Source organism: Diaporthe citri, assembly GCF_014595645.1.
Source record: "Diaporthe citri strain NFHF-8-4 chromosome Unknown scaffold_2, whole genome shotgun sequence".
In the NCBI taxonomy this organism is placed as follows: domain Eukaryota; kingdom Fungi; phylum Ascomycota; class Sordariomycetes; order Diaporthales; family Diaporthaceae; genus Diaporthe; species Diaporthe citri.
The window spans coordinates 473,580-489,680 of NW_025064847.1; the positions used below are offsets into that span (position 1 = coordinate 473,580).

At 22.3% G+C, this 16,101-nt stretch overlaps 3 protein-coding genes across 3 annotated transcripts; all 3 read left to right on the plus strand.

The window, feature by feature from the left end:
• Positions 1-499: 499 nt before the first annotated feature.
• On the plus strand, positions 500-1,079 carry INS49_005798 (uncharacterized protein; the record flags this gene model as incomplete). Its single annotated transcript, XM_043166576.1, has 2 exons — positions 500-612; positions 683-1,079. The coding sequence occupies 2 exons, from the start codon at positions 500-502 to the stop codon at positions 1,077-1,079; spliced, it is 510 nt and encodes a 169-aa protein (XP_043027720.1).
• A 164-nt stretch (positions 1,080-1,243) lies between these two features.
• On the plus strand, positions 1,244-2,504 carry INS49_005799 (uncharacterized protein; the record flags this gene model as incomplete). The annotated part of the gene is made up of 4 exons (XM_043166577.1): positions 1,244-1,447; positions 1,511-1,627; positions 1,747-2,113; positions 2,206-2,504. 4 exons carry the CDS (start codon positions 1,244-1,246, stop codon positions 2,502-2,504), a joined length of 987 nt encoding a protein of 328 aa, XP_043027721.1.
• A 1,395-nt stretch (positions 2,505-3,899) lies between these two features.
• Positions 3,900-4,493, plus strand: INS49_005800 (uncharacterized protein; the record flags this gene model as incomplete). The annotated part of the gene is made up of 1 exon (XM_043166578.1): positions 3,900-4,493. One exon carries the CDS (start codon positions 3,900-3,902, stop codon positions 4,491-4,493), a length of 594 nt encoding a protein of 197 aa, XP_043027722.1.
• Between the last annotated feature and the right edge of the window lie 11,608 nt (positions 4,494-16,101).

The following is a 16,101-nucleotide window of genomic DNA, read 5'->3' on the forward strand; positions in this document are numbered from 1 at the left end:
TGCATAACCTACTGTGCGGTGTTCGCAAGTTGTAGAAACCCGAATTGTCCATCTGCGCATAACGGGCTAAGATGCCAAAACACCACGACTCTCGGGTGACAAGTCGATCCTTGCATTAATTCGCGGCGCATCCACACAGATCGGCATGTTTCAAGACCAGAATGTCATTAATTAACATTTTATTCAAGTCTCGCCTTGTAATCACCATCTCCAAAGTTTTGATTGGAAGAGTTAAAGTTCAATTATAGTAAACCATGTCGTCGCGGCCGGGCTTCCGGGTCTCCCGCAATTGGTGTCACACACCTTTTCCGACCTCCTCTCCGGCGCACCGGGGCCGCTGGGTTCCGAGCTCCGAGCCTCGTTATTCATTGACTACATTTCGACATTTTGATATTGTCCTCAGCAACAAATCTCCATTGCCCAGATAGTGCAGTTGTATGCCGCCAGAACAAAATCCCGCCGTCGTTTTCTGCACTCGAAAATCATCCATAAAGTCAAGATGGCCAAGTCCAAGACCGGTATCAAGGAAGCCTTCGACAAGCTGGAGTATAACAATTCCGAGGATCAATATCCTCAGAATTCGTTCTGCAAGGGCCTGGGGGCCCCAAGCAGGTAGGTCTTAGACACACACTGGACTACGTGCAAACAACACATTTTACCAATCGCTGACACCAGGAAATAGATTCGAAGCTGTAGTATACAATTGCATGATCAGAGGAACCATCCCCCCACAGATCGACGGGACGTTCTATCGAGTCATGCCCGACACCGTCTGGGCTCCACGCTGTGAAGACGACATCTTCATCAACGGTGATGGAGCCATCGACGCTGTGCGTATCAGGGATGGTCATGCAGACTTCAAGCAGAGATACGTGCGATCGCAGAAGTTCTTGGTTGAGAGGGCGGCTAGAAAAGCTTTGTTTGGCCAGTGGCGGAATATTTGGACTGATGACCCAAGGGTCAGACACATTGACCACGCTACGGGGAACACGCACGTCGTCCTCTACGACAAACAGCTGTCGGCGATGGAAGAGGACGGCCTTCCCTATGCAATGGACCCAGACACGCTGGAGACTTAGGGTGAGAGAAGACACACGAACCCGTGAATGCAGCGGGGACAAAATTCGGGTAACGTAATCTCATTATCGTGTGTGCAGGCTCCTATGATTTCAACGGTCAATACAAATGTCCTACGCATACAGCCCATCCCAAGATCGACCCCTCCACAGGAGAGTTGATTACGATGGGCTACGCAGCCAGGGGCGAAGGCTCTCCCGACGTCGCCTACTACTTGTTCGACAAGCATGGCAAAAAGCTTGAAGAGTACTGGTTCCAGGCCCCATTCGTGGGAGTCATGCACGACATCGCCGCGACCGACAAGTGGATTATCTTCACCCTGAATCCGCTAGCTAACGTGCCGGAAGACTTGCTGAAGGCAGGCCACAAGGTATAGGGTTGGGACGAGACCAAGTCTCTATGCTTGGGAATCTTACCGCGACGTAACCCCAAGCCTGAGATGGTGAAGTGGTTCGAGTACAAGAATGCCTTTGTGGGGCATACTAGCAATGCCTTTGATGGCGAGGACGGGTGTGTCTATTTTGACGCGCCCGTGACCAACTACAATCTGGTACGTTTGGACCTTCCAAGCGTTTTCCTTATGAAGCTTTGAGTCTGGCACCATAGGTGGCATCTTCTTCCTTGGCTAGGTTGATAGTTACCGCGAAACTAATGCTTTTCCTACGACAGTTCTGGTTCTTCCCGCCTGTTGGCCAGGATATGGCCTCCGCTCCGTCTTCCAAGCCGCCCAAAGATGGTGCTTCAAGCCACTTGATGCGATTCAAACTGGACCCGAATTCGACCGAGAAGACACTGAGGCCGAGTGTGCTCGTGGACGTCGACGGCGAGTTGCCCCGAATCGACTCCCGGTACGAGACTAAGCCGTACAAGTACGTCTTCATCGCCATGCACGACCCGGCGACAGACGACGCACCCGTCGGGGGAGCCTTCAACTCCCTTTCCAAGGCCAATGTCGAGGACGGCACGTACGAGTACTGGTCCGCCGGGAAGGACGTGGCACTCGGGGAGGTCGCATTCGTGGCGAGATCTAAGGATGGTAAGTCTAACTGTCCTGGCATTGCTTTTCAAGGCGCAGAGTGACCCGTGTCTTGAATTTGGTATGAAAGCTGACGTGGATATTAATCCCAGCCCCCGAGGGTGATGGATACGCTCTGTCGGTGGTTAATAGGAGGGACGATGCTTTCCCAGGTCGTCGTTGTGGACAGGCCAACATAGCCAAGGGGCCGGTTGCCATCATTGAGCTACCTTTCCGACTCCGATCGGGCATTCACGGGACCTGGGTGATGGCTGACGAACTGGCGACGGATAAGGACCTATGTGACATGACCGGTGTTACAAACGAGATGAGAAAAGAGTTTGGGACGCCGTCTCTAAACAGAATGGTTGGCACTGACGGCACCAATGGCACCAACGGAAATAAGCACTAAAATGGTGCGGCCTTAGGCGTGGAATTGGTTTGAAGAACTCTGAGGTGACGCGATGTTTTTTGTGGAACTTAAGTCAAATCAATTGTAGTAACAAATTCATAGATTGGTGACGCCTTCGGCAAGGGAACCCGCAAGTGCACATGAACACAACTCGAGCTTACCAGGGTGGAAGGCATCGGCTACCCGCTGCCTTAGGTACCTGCGTCAAACAGCTGTCGGTGACTCAAGCCCCCCGACATAATCAGAACTGGACGGACAGTTCATGGAAAAGCTGTAGTTGTACGGCATGAGGATTTTGAGCAGCTTATGCTGAGACGCATTGTAATTGCCATCAAATTGTTAACTTGTTATAATTTGAGAGTCTTGGAGTGTCTCGCGGCTTGCATAACTTAATAAACCCCTTGGACTACACCAGCGGAATTCGGAACGCTCGGGTAGTCCATGATAGTGGACGTTGCTCACATTTTTCTCTTCTCCTCACTGGTCAACCCAAGGCTCCCTGGGCTCTTGCAGCGTCAGGTATCATTTGGGATGACTACTTCGTATCTCCGTCCCCAAGAAAGGTACATAGCTCTTCAGCCCGAACTGAGTAGGTGTGTTTATAGTCGGAAACAAAACGGCCTGCCCTCAACGTACGCGTTTTCCATTGCAAAGATGTGTGCACTTTGTATCTACTGCCATTCTACGTCTGGAAACATTCGGGAACCCTTGCACTGGCTGACTTACGTATTCACCGGAACACCAATTGTCCAGGTTAGCCCTGATGCTGACAACGTTATACAACACAACCGTGCGCTTGCAAAGACCTAGATGGTATGACAGGCTTGGGGCGGCAAGTTGAGCTCTATTGTTGAAAGGCCACAAACCCGCCGTTATCCCAGTCTGCAGTAGTTAATTACCGGCAAAAGTAGCTGTCGACGTCGTAGGCTTTCGTAGCTGACAGATAGCCACGTCATACTCGCCTGTATTTCTTTGTTCTAATTAAAGCGAAGCCAAGGCCCACGGCCAGTTCGACCCCTTGCCAGCCTTCTTTCAGCTCCGAGCTTGGTCTTCGTATAAACTTGTGTGCGGCCACACTGAAACAAGGAGCTTCGCTCTGACTTGATCATTTTATTTCCCAAGAACTAACATTCATTTGGCACAAATATACCATCTGCTCTTCAGCATAAATATCTGCATACCTGCAAAATTATAATCGCAATCATGCCAAGGCCGACCACAAGGTCAATGACGAGATTGATGGGAAAGAAGACAAAGCACTTTGGACTATCACATGCCGCATCAGAAGAAAACAACCAGGTATGTCAGGAACCGCACTCCTTAGTAGGATCGTTGTACTTATTTATGTTCTGCCAGACCTTCTCGTTTCTCTTGCTCCCAGGGGAGATACGAAATATGGTTTATCGAGATCTCCTGGGACCGAAATTCAAGCACGACGAGATCATCAGTGTCCCCCTTCAAAGGGCCCAGCCCGCCATAACACGAGTCAACAAGCAGCTTCGGGCGGAGTCACTCTCCATCTACTACGCGGAGAATAGTTTCTGGTTGGAGATAAACCTCCAGGAAGATTATACTTCGTACATGGGCACCACAGGCTACTTCAACTTCTGCCACTACGTGGAGAGATTTGCGCCCGCTCAAGCACAGAGCCGCGGCATTCAAAACCCCTTGCACCATGTACGTGACGTGGACGCAGGAATTAGGGTCGGCCCCTACACGGCATTCGCACGTTGTGCAAGGTTTGAGAAGAAACCGGACAGAGATTTCAGAGGGAATACAGGCTGGTGGGGTCTGACGGTCGGCAGGCTGGGAGGGGATGAAATAGACTGGGCGGACCGCACAAGCGTCGATGCACTTGTCAAACAGTGGATGGATGCATTACCCGGCTCTGAAGAGCAAGATGCGCAAGAACGCCTGATCCATGTCCTGTGCCAATTAGGCGTGAATCTTAGGCCTGACTCAACGACGTTGGTCTCATTTGGCTATTGATGAAATTGTCTTCTATTTCACGAATGGCTCATACTATTAGCGAGGTCCGTGCATGGTTTACTATTCGTAATGATATAATATTGACAAAGGTGTTGCTATTTCTTGGAGAAAATATCATCGATGTGCGGCTGAAAGTGTTCTCACGCGTTGATGAGCAGCCGCTCCTCGGCTGTACTATATGTAGAGGATATCACACCCCCGCACCGGTTGTGGATATATCGGTAAACACACGTGTAAATAGCTAAGAGCTAAATATATGCTTTAGCACGCACCTCTGGCTACCCTAACCCTAAGAGCTATAAAGTTTAGTTTTTAATTAAAGATTAAAATACTTTAAATTTTTTATTTCTTAAAAATAAATAAGAAAGAAAATAAAAAAATAAAGCCTTATAAAAAGCTTTCTTTTTATATTATATAAATAAATTCCTAAGAAAAGATATTTAATATTTAATTTAAAGTTAAATAAATATTTAATTAAAAGCTAAATAAATATTTAAAAGTATTCTTAAGAAATATATAATTATTATTTATAATTAAAGTTAATAAATTATTTATTTATTTATAAAAAGTATTAATATAATTTATTAATAAGTAATGCATATTAATAAGTAGCGTACTTTTGCAACTTTCGCTAACTTTAATTAACCTTAATACTTACTTAATATAAATAATTTAATTAAATTTAATATTAATTAATATTAATTATAATTAAATTTTTATTTTTTATTAATTTTATTAATTTAAAGATATTAATATAATTATAATATTAATTTAAATTAATTAACTTTTAATAAAAAATATATATTTAATATTAATTAATGCCAATTATATTATTAAAAATATAATTTATTATAAATTAATAAAATAGCTATATTTATATTAATTAATGCTAATTAAGTTAAATTTATTATAATATAATTAAAATTTAATTAATTAAACTTTTTTTTATCTTTTTTATAAATTTTTATATTATACTTAATCTTATTATAATTACTATATTATCTTTTAATTAATTTATTATAAATTAACTCTTTTATTTTATTATTTATTTTATTAATTAATTACTTTGCTTTTTATTTCTCTTAAATAAAAGCTTAAGATTCCTTAATTATAAGTGCTTTTTTAAGCTATACTTAAATTCTTTTAACCCTTTAATATTTAATAAATATTATATTAATATCTTAAAGCATATAAATTTGCTTGCTTATTATAATAAGTAAGTATATTATTATTTATGCATCTTTTGCTAATTAATTAATAGCCTTTATAATTAATATAAGGAAGCTCCCTTAATAGGTGGAAATCTTGCTCTTAATAAAACTTAATTATTAAATAATTTATTAAGTATTTAATAATATTTAAAACTTTTATTTTTAAAAAGAAATAAGAAGGGATTATATTAAAGTTTATAAGTAAATATTAAGCTTAAAAATTATAAAATTAAAGTTTTAAAAAGAAATTTTAGCTTTTTTAAATATAAATTTAATATTTTTTATTATAAAAGTTTTATTATAAGCTGCCTTAAATGTAAAAAAGAATTTAAACTTAATAATATAGTTAATTAAAGCTTAAATAAAAAGGTTAATTTTATTATTATATATATATTTTAAAAGTAAATATAATGCAATATTTAATAGCTAAAGTAAATAAGATAAATATAATAATATATTAATAATAATAATCTTATTATTCTTATAATATTAATTAAACTTAGCTAATATATAGCTTTTATAATTATTTATAATTAATATTTAATAATTAATATTTTTCTTTAACTTAATATGCTTATTAAAATGTTAAATTTATTTTAAATTAATCTTATTATTTATTTATTTATTAAAAATAAGCTTAATAACTTAATTATTTAATTTATAAAATAATAAATACCTTAAATAATTATAAATAAAGAAATTTATAATTTATTTATATTAATATATTTAATAATAATTACTTATTTTTAATTATGCAGCTAAATTAATTTAATCTTTTTATATTTATTAATATATATAATAATTATTAATATAGTAATTATACTTATTATAAAGTTAATTTTATTAAAATTATAAAGATTATTATTAATAATTTAATACTTAATTATTATATTATAAAATAATTTAAATTAATTTTTAATAATCTTTAAATCTTTATAAAAAGCTCTTTAATAATTATAAGGATAATTAAACTTAATTTTAAAGCTAAGTTATTAATTTATAAAGCGTTAAACTTAATGCTTATTAATAAGTTTAATATTTCGCAATATTAATAAAAAGTTAGCTATATCCTTTATATTAAAAAATTATAAGGGAAATCCTTAAATATCTTAATTAATAATATATTAAATAAGCATTTATTCTTTAATTTAATTAAGTTTATATATATTATTAGCGGGGGTAAGGAAATACGTAAGAAATGGTATTACGCTAAATTCCGGCTAGTTATAAAAAGCTAGCTTTTATACTTATTTTAAATATTTTTAAAGAAATTAACTTTTCTTTTTTTTTATATATTATTAGCGGGTGCAGGGAAATGCAGGGAAAAATGATATTGCGTTAAATTCCGGCTGGCTATAAAAAAAGCTAGCTCTTTCGCTCTTTTAAACACTCTTTTAAAGAAATCAACTCTTCTCTTTTCTTATATATTTAATGCTTTAATTAAGCTTTTCTTATTTTTAAGAATTTTTAAAATACTTACCTTTTCTCTTTTTTAACTCCCTTTTATTCCTATCTTTTCTTTTTATTGCATTAAAGCTTTTCTTTAAGTTACCTTTAAAAGGGTTTAGCAAAACTTATTCCTTATTTATTTAAGTAGCTTATTTTTATTAATAATTTAACTTAAGTATAATTTTAATTTTATATATTTTTAATTAATAATAAGAAAAATAAAAAGTTAGCTATAAACTAATTATCTTTTAATTCTATTTCTTTTTTTATTTTTATATTAAATATTACTAAATTATTTTATATTTTAACTTAAAGCTTTAATTAAAGCCTATATTTATCTTTAACTTATTATAAAAAAAAATTAAATATAATTAAACTTATAATAATATTATAAATATTTTAAAATTATTTTTTAATCTTAAAATATTTCTTATACTTTTAATATTTAAATAAAATATTACCTTAATTTTATATTTATATATTATTAAGCTTTAAATTTATTTTAAGTTTCTTATTAAAAATTATATTTAAATATAATAATAATATAAATATAAAACTTAAAATAATAAATTTAAATTTATAAATATTACTTAATATTAATTAAAAATACTTTTAAACTCTTAATTAATATTTATTATTATTATTATAACTTTAAGTTTAAAGTAAAGAAAGCCATAATATAAAATTAAGGCGCTTATTTTACTTATTTATAAGTTTAATAAATAGCATTATATTATATATTTTATATTAATTAAATTATATAAAAGGCTTAAACTTAAAATATAACCTTACTTAAGCTTTAATTAAACTTAAATTTAAATTATTAAGGATTTAATATAATATTAATAAATAAAATATTAAATATAAATTTAAAAGGCTTTCTTTATTATAATTTTATAATATTTATTTTTTAATAAAATATTCTTTTATTAAGTTTATTTTATTTATTATATTTATTAATATTTTTATTTTTTAAGCTTTAATTTAAATATTTTATAATAATATTAAAAATAAATTTTTTAAGAATAACTACTTTAATTAAAGATATTATTACTTTTAAGTTTCTTTATTTTATTATTATTTTAATAAAAATTATTATAATATATATATTATATTTTTTAACTTAAAATCTTTTTAAACTTATTTTTATTTTAAAAGTACTTTTAAACTTTAAAAATTATTTATTTTTTTTTACTTAAAGCTAAGAAAAAAATCTTAAGAAACTTATTAAAAAAAAAAGGAAATTTAATTTTATTTATTATTAACTAAAGTATTAACCTTGCTTTAATTAAACCCTATAATTTATTATTAATAATAAGTTAAGGATTTAAATTAATATTTTAAAAGTTTTACTTTTTATTAATATAATAATTTTGCTATAAATAGCTTTATTTATAATTTATAATTTAAATACCTTAAAGTTTAATAAAATTAATATTATTAAGGTTTTAAATAGCCTTAAAATTATTATTTATTAATTTTCTTATTTAAATAATTAAATCTTAAAATTATTTAAATAATATTACATTATTTTAAACTTAATTAAAATAATTAAAAGCATTATTATTAAATAATATATTTAAAAAGATTAAAAGAAAGAGCTTTTTACTTTTTATAAATTAAATAATTAAACTTATTATATAAATTTAATAGCAATTATTAAAGATATTATTTATAATAACTTTTATAATAACTTAAAAGTATAAAAAAAGAAAATTATAAAATATAATTAAAAACTTAATAATATAAATAATATTTCTCTCTTTATAACTTAACTTTTTTATAAAATGCTTTTATTATATTTAAAAAAATAGCTAATAAAGAAAGGAATTACTTATAAGTTAATAAGGAATATTCTTTAGCTAAACTTTAAGTATGCTTTATTAAAAATTATTAATTAAAAGCTTAAATATTTTAAGTAAAATAATTACTTATTTATATAAAATAATTTTAATTAAAATTTACTTAATATAAAAAGGTTAAATTTTCTTTAAAAAAGTTAAAATAATTTTAATTTTTTAAATTATTTTTAAAATAAAAACTTATAAGCTTAATAGCCTTTATTTAAATTTAATTATATTAATATTATTAAAAAATATAATTAAAATTTATAAAATATAAATAAATTTATTAAAAAGTTTATAAAATTAAAGCTTAACTTAATTAAATTTAAAAATAAATTTAAAGCATTTTAATAAAATATTAAAGCTTTTTTTTATAATAAATAATAAAGTAATCTTAAGATAATTAAATTAAAAGTTATAAATTTTATTTAATAATTTTTAATAAAACTTAATTAAAGTAATTTTAATAATAATAAGGTATAAGTTATAATTTTAATATTTTTTTTTAAAAAAATAAGTTACTTAAAATTTATTATAATTATACTTTTTAAGATTATAATATATATTAATATAATAAGCTTAAATAGCTTTTATTAAATAGCTTATTAATAATTTTAAAATTAAAAAAATTATTAATATTCCTTAGCTTATTTAAAAATGCTTAAGCTAGCTTTTTAAAATATTTAAACTTTACTTATATTTAATTATATTATAATTAAAATAATTATAATTTAAAAAAATATATTTATAATTAATTAAAATTCTTATTTAAAAAGGAAAGGTTTAATTTACCTTATATAATTAAATATTATAAGCTTATTAAAATAAATTCTTTATTTAAAAAAAAAGCCTTATTAAAAGCCTTAAAAGTAATTTAAAAGCTTAATAATTAAAAAAAAGTTAACTTAATTTTAATATTTATAAATTTTATAAATTATATAATTTATATTAAAAAAGAATTTATAATTATAAATAATAATAAGCTTTCTTAAATAAATATTATTATAATTAAAAAAAAGTATATAGCTAAGGATATTAAAAATTAAAATAAAGTTATAAAAATTATAAAAATTAAATAAGCTTAACTTAAAAACTTTAAAAAAGCAAAAAATAATTAATTTTAAATTATTAATAATAAATTATAATTAAAAAATAAAAAAAAAATAAAAAAAAGAAAAAACTTATTTATTAATTAAAATTAAATTTAAAATAAAAATATTAAATCTTTTATATTAAAAGTAAGCTTAATAAGTATAATAAATTTAAAATTAAAAAAATATACTTAATAACCCTTATTACTTAAGAAAAAAGTAATTTAAATAATTTTAATTATAATTATTAAAATAAATATTATAAATATCTTAATGCTTAATAATATTAATTTAATCTTAATTAAATACTTATTAATAATATAATTTAAAGTATATATTTTATTAAAAATACTTTTTAAGCTAATATATTTTAAAAAGTAAGCTAAAAACTTATTTTTTAAAGTTAATATAATTATACTTTTAAGAAATAATATTAAAATTAATACTTTAATTATTTTATTATAAATTATTTAATATTAAATTAACTTTATTATTATATTTATTATAAATATAATTAATTAAAAATATTTTAATTTAACTTATTTAATAATTTATATAAAAATAAATAATTACTTTCCTTAACTTATTTTTTTAAATATTAAAATTAAAATAAATTTTTTATCCTTATTATATTATAAATATAATAAACTTTTATATACTTTATTTAATAATATAAACTTAATAATATATAATAAGAATTTTTTATTTTTAATTAAAGTTATAAAAAAATAAATTTATATTAATTTAAATAAAATTAAAATAATATTCTTTATTATTAATAATAAAGCCTTTAATACTTTATATTATATTTTTTTAAAAATACCCTTTTTTTTAAATATAAACTTAATATTTAAATAATTTAAGGAATATCTTTATATTTATTTTATTTTTAATAATATTAAAATAATATATAATTTAAAATATAAAAGAATTAAAAGCCCTTTAAAGTAGCTTTACTTAAGAAAGCTTAAGTTTTTTAAAAGTATTTATTAACTTTTAAAAATATTTCTTTACTTTCTTTAAATTTTAATTAAAGCTTAATATTAATTAATATATTAATTATATTAATATATCTTAATATATTTTTAAAAAAAAAATAAAAAGATTTTAAGTATTCTTTTAAATAAGAATATAAAAAGTTTAATTCTTATATTTATAAAAAACTTTTAAATTAAAGTTTAAAAGATTTATTAAGCTAAAGGAGAAGATTAATAAATATTAACTTATATTTATAATACTTATTTATAAAAAAAAGCTATATATATTAAAGAATAGGTTAATAAAATTCCTTTTATTTTAATTATTATTAAATTAATTAATAAAATAATTTAACCTTTAATTAAAACTCTTTATAAATAAATAAATATTAAAATCCATTTTATAAATAATTATTTTTTTAATAATATTATTCCTAAGAGTATAATTAATTAAAAACCTATTTATAAAAAAAAAATTAAATAAGTTATAAATAAAAATTATAAAAGTAAATATAATGCTTAAATTTAACTTAAGTTTTCTTTAATTAATAAAAAATTAAAATTAATACTTAATTAACTAAATACTTTTTTATAAAAAAATTATAACTTCTTTTTAAAGTAAAAAAAAAAATATTTATTTATTTACTCCTTAATTAAGAGAAATCTTTAATATAAAATTAATCTTATATTGCTTAAATTATAATTAATATAGCGTTATTATAATTTATTTAAATAATTCCTTATAAAGCATATTAAGCAAAAATAATTTAGCTTTTAAAAGCTTTAAAAAAAATAATTATTAAAATGCTTAAGAATTAATAAGTTAATAAAGTTATTAAGAAATCCTATATTATATATAAGAATTAATAGTTTCTTATAAAAAAAAGAATTTTAATTATTAACTTATTAATAATATCTTAAAAATTAATAAAGTTATAATTAAAAATGCCTTTATTTTGCTATTAATAAATAAATTTACTAAAAAGTTTACAATATATAAAATATTATCCTTTCTTAACTTTTTCTTAAAATATAATTAAATTAAGTTAAATAAAAAAAGTTAAAATATTATAACCTTTTTTACTTTAATTAAATTATTTTAATAATATAATTTACTTATAAAAGCTATAAATTTTATTACTTAATTTATATAATATATAATTTAAATCTTTTATAACTTAATTCTTATAATATATAAACTCTTTCTTAATAATATTATAATTAAAAATTTAAAAATAAGCTATAAAAATAAAAAAGTATTTATCTTATTAAGAATTTAAAAATATATAATTAAATATATTAAAAATCTTAATAATATTCTTTATAATTTTAAGCTAATTAAAGAAGTAATTAATGCTATTAAATTAAAATAATATAAGTAATAAACTAATATTATTAATTATATTTATAAAATACTTAATTATTTTTTATTAAATAAGAAAATTATTAAAATTAATAAATAAAATACTTATAAAAATATAATTAAGCTTAAATCCTTTTTAAGTTTAATAAACTTTTATAAAGTATAAATACCTTTTTATAAAATTATTATTAAGCTATTATTTAACCTTTTAAAAAAGAAAGTTTCTTATTAATAAACTTTAAAGTATTAAAAAATTATAAATATTTTTAAAGTTATAATTACTTTAAAGCTATACTTAATTAATATTAATTATTTTAATAATAAAATTATTTTTATAATAAATATAAATTTTAAAAAATAAAGTATATACCTTATATAAATTAAAAATAAAATATAATACTTAATTTAATATAAAAATAATATTTAAATAAAAATTAAAAAACTATATAATATAATAAAGTAAAAATATAAAGCTATTTTATATATAATTAAATGCTTATACTTTTATATTTATAATATTTACTTTACTTTAAAAATAAATTTAAATATCTTAATTTAGCAACTTAAGAAATTTACTTTAAATATATTAAGCGCTTATATTATAAGATAGCTAATAATAATTAAAATATATAATTTTATTATTTATTATATTAAAGGCTTTAAGAATATTATTATAAATATACTTTTTAAAAAGCTATTAAAATTATTAAATAAAGTAAATTATAAATTTAAAGGAAATATTAAGAATTAATATAATACCTTTCTTAATTAATTATTTTAATCTTAATTATTTAATTAAAAATTATTATTACTTAATAATTATTTTTTTATAAAAAGGCTTATTATTTCTTTATTTATAAAAAAACTTTTTAAAAATATCTTAAAAAGAATTTATTATAATAATAAGTTATAAATAACTTTAATTAAAGGTAGGAAATTATTAAAAATTACTATATTCCTTTTAAGCATTATAAAAAAAACATTATTTATTTTTAAATCCAAGTTATATATTATTAAAAAGAAATATATATTAATATTAAAAAGGTTATTATAAGTTGCCCTTATTATAATAAGTAAAATACTTAAATTTATAATAATAAAATTATTTTAATTATATTAAATTAATTATTTATTAAAATTTATATTAATATTTAATATTTACCTTTTAATTAAAAATATAATAAGTTAATTAAAAAATAATATAATTTAATAAAATAAGTTAAAGCTATACCTTTTAAAATAGCTAACTTAAAAAGCATTAAAAAGTTCTTTATTTAAAAATTCCTTTTTAAATAAAGGCTTTTAATAAAAATAATAATAAATAAAAAATAAAAAAATATAAATTAATTTACTTAATATTTTTTAATAATTAAAGTTAAAAAGATTATAATCTTAATATATAACCCTTATGCTAATAATATTATTAAATATAAATACTTTATTATTATAATTATTATTAAAAAGATACTTAATAAAGAAATTAAAAGCTAAATATAAATCTTATCTTATGCTTTTTTTGTTAATTAAACTTTATTTAAAAAATTTTATAAAAAAAGTTCCTTTTATTTTTTTTATAACTTTAAATTAATTATTTTAATTAAAATTATTATTCTTATATAATATATTTAAGCTTAAACTTTAAATATATTTACTTAAAATGCTCTTAATTCCCAGCTTTAATTACTCTTTAATTTCTTATAAAATATAAAGATAGCAATTAAATTAATTTTTAATTATAAAAAAAAAGCTATATAATAAAATATATATTATAATTTCCCTTAACTTATTCCCTTAAAAAAGGATAACTTAATTTTACTTATTAATAAATAAAAAAAGATTAATTATTTCTTATTTTAAAAATTAACTTATTATTAATTTAATCCTTTTATTATTTATAATATTTATTATAATAATATTTATAAACTTTAAATACTTAATAATATTTACCTTTTAAGTATATTTTTATTAAAATAATTAAAAAGATTTATTAATTATTTTAAAATATAAAAACTTAAACCTTATTTACTTTAAAAAACTAACCTTATAAATATTATAAATAATAATTCCTTTTTAAATATTTTAATAAATTTTACTTTATTTAATTTTAACTTAAATAATTTTAACTTTAATTATTATTAATATTAATTAAATATATCTTTATTAATTATTTAAGCATATTAATTATTTATAAGCTTAAATTTATTAAATTTTTTAAACTTTAATACTTAAAATATTAAACTTATAATATATTTATATATAAAATAAAAAAGTTTAATAAATAACTTTATATAATTTATTAATATTCCTTTACTTTAATTAAATAACCCTTAATATTCTTAATATAATTAACTTAGCAATATTTTAAAATCTTAGCTTAAGTATTTATTTAATAAAAAAGGGGGTTTTCCTTTTTTATATAATTATATATATATTTATTATATTATAATATTATATTTCTTTTTTATATATTATACTTATTTATTTTTAATTAAATCTTACTTAATTTTTAAAATAAAAATATTAAATTTTTAAAAAATATATTATAAAAAGTTATTATATATTTATTTATTATTTTACTTTATTTATTTTAAAATCTTTTTATAATTAAAAATATTTAATTATTTAATTTATTTAAATTTTTCTTCCTTTTAACCTTAATTACTTCTTATATCCTTATTAAAAACCTATTTTTATAATTAATATAATAAAAATTTTATATTATAAGGTTATAATTATTAACTTTAAATAATATTAATCTTTTTATTTTAAATAATATTAAAGCTAATTATTTCTTTAAGCTATGCTATTTTATTAATAATAATCTTAAAATTAAGCATATCTTTAAACTTTACTTATTTAATTATCATTACCTTTTATACCTTCTTTATATTACTATATTTATTAAAAGTATAATTAAATTCCTTAATATAATAAATATAATTAATATAAGCATTATTATAAAAACTATATAAAAAGCGGTAATTAAAAAAGGGAATTATAATAAAAATATTTCTATTTATAATTAAAAAAAAGTTATAGCCTATATATTTTAAGCAATATTTATAAAGAAAAGCATTTTAATAGCTATAAAAAGCTATAAGCAAAGCTACTTAATAATAATAATTAAAATAATTATATATTACTATTATATACTTTTTATAAAAAGCCTTATTACTTTCCTTAATAATAATAATATTTATATAACTTTTAATTAAATTCTTAATATTATTTAAAAATTACTTTTTTTATAACTTATTAAGAAATTTATTAAATAATTCTTTAATTACCTTTTAAAAGGTAAAATTAATAAATTATTAAGTAAAATATTAATTTTATTTAATATTAATAATTTTATATATATAAATGCCTTTTATAAAAGTATTATAAAGAATAATTTTAATAAATTAATTTTTATTAAAAATGCCTTTTAATTTAAAAAAAGTATAAATACCCTTAATTAAAATTAGCTTAGCTTATAAGTTATAATAAATAACTTAGGAAAAAAAAGGGAAATCCTTTTATATTAAATTCTTTATTCTTAATTAAAAAGGGTTTATTAATAAAAATATTATTATAAAAAGATATTTAAGAATAAAAAGATTATAATATTTTACTTTAATTTTAGCTTAACTTAAAGGCTAATTAAAATTAAAAAGGTATTAAGAAAAGAAAA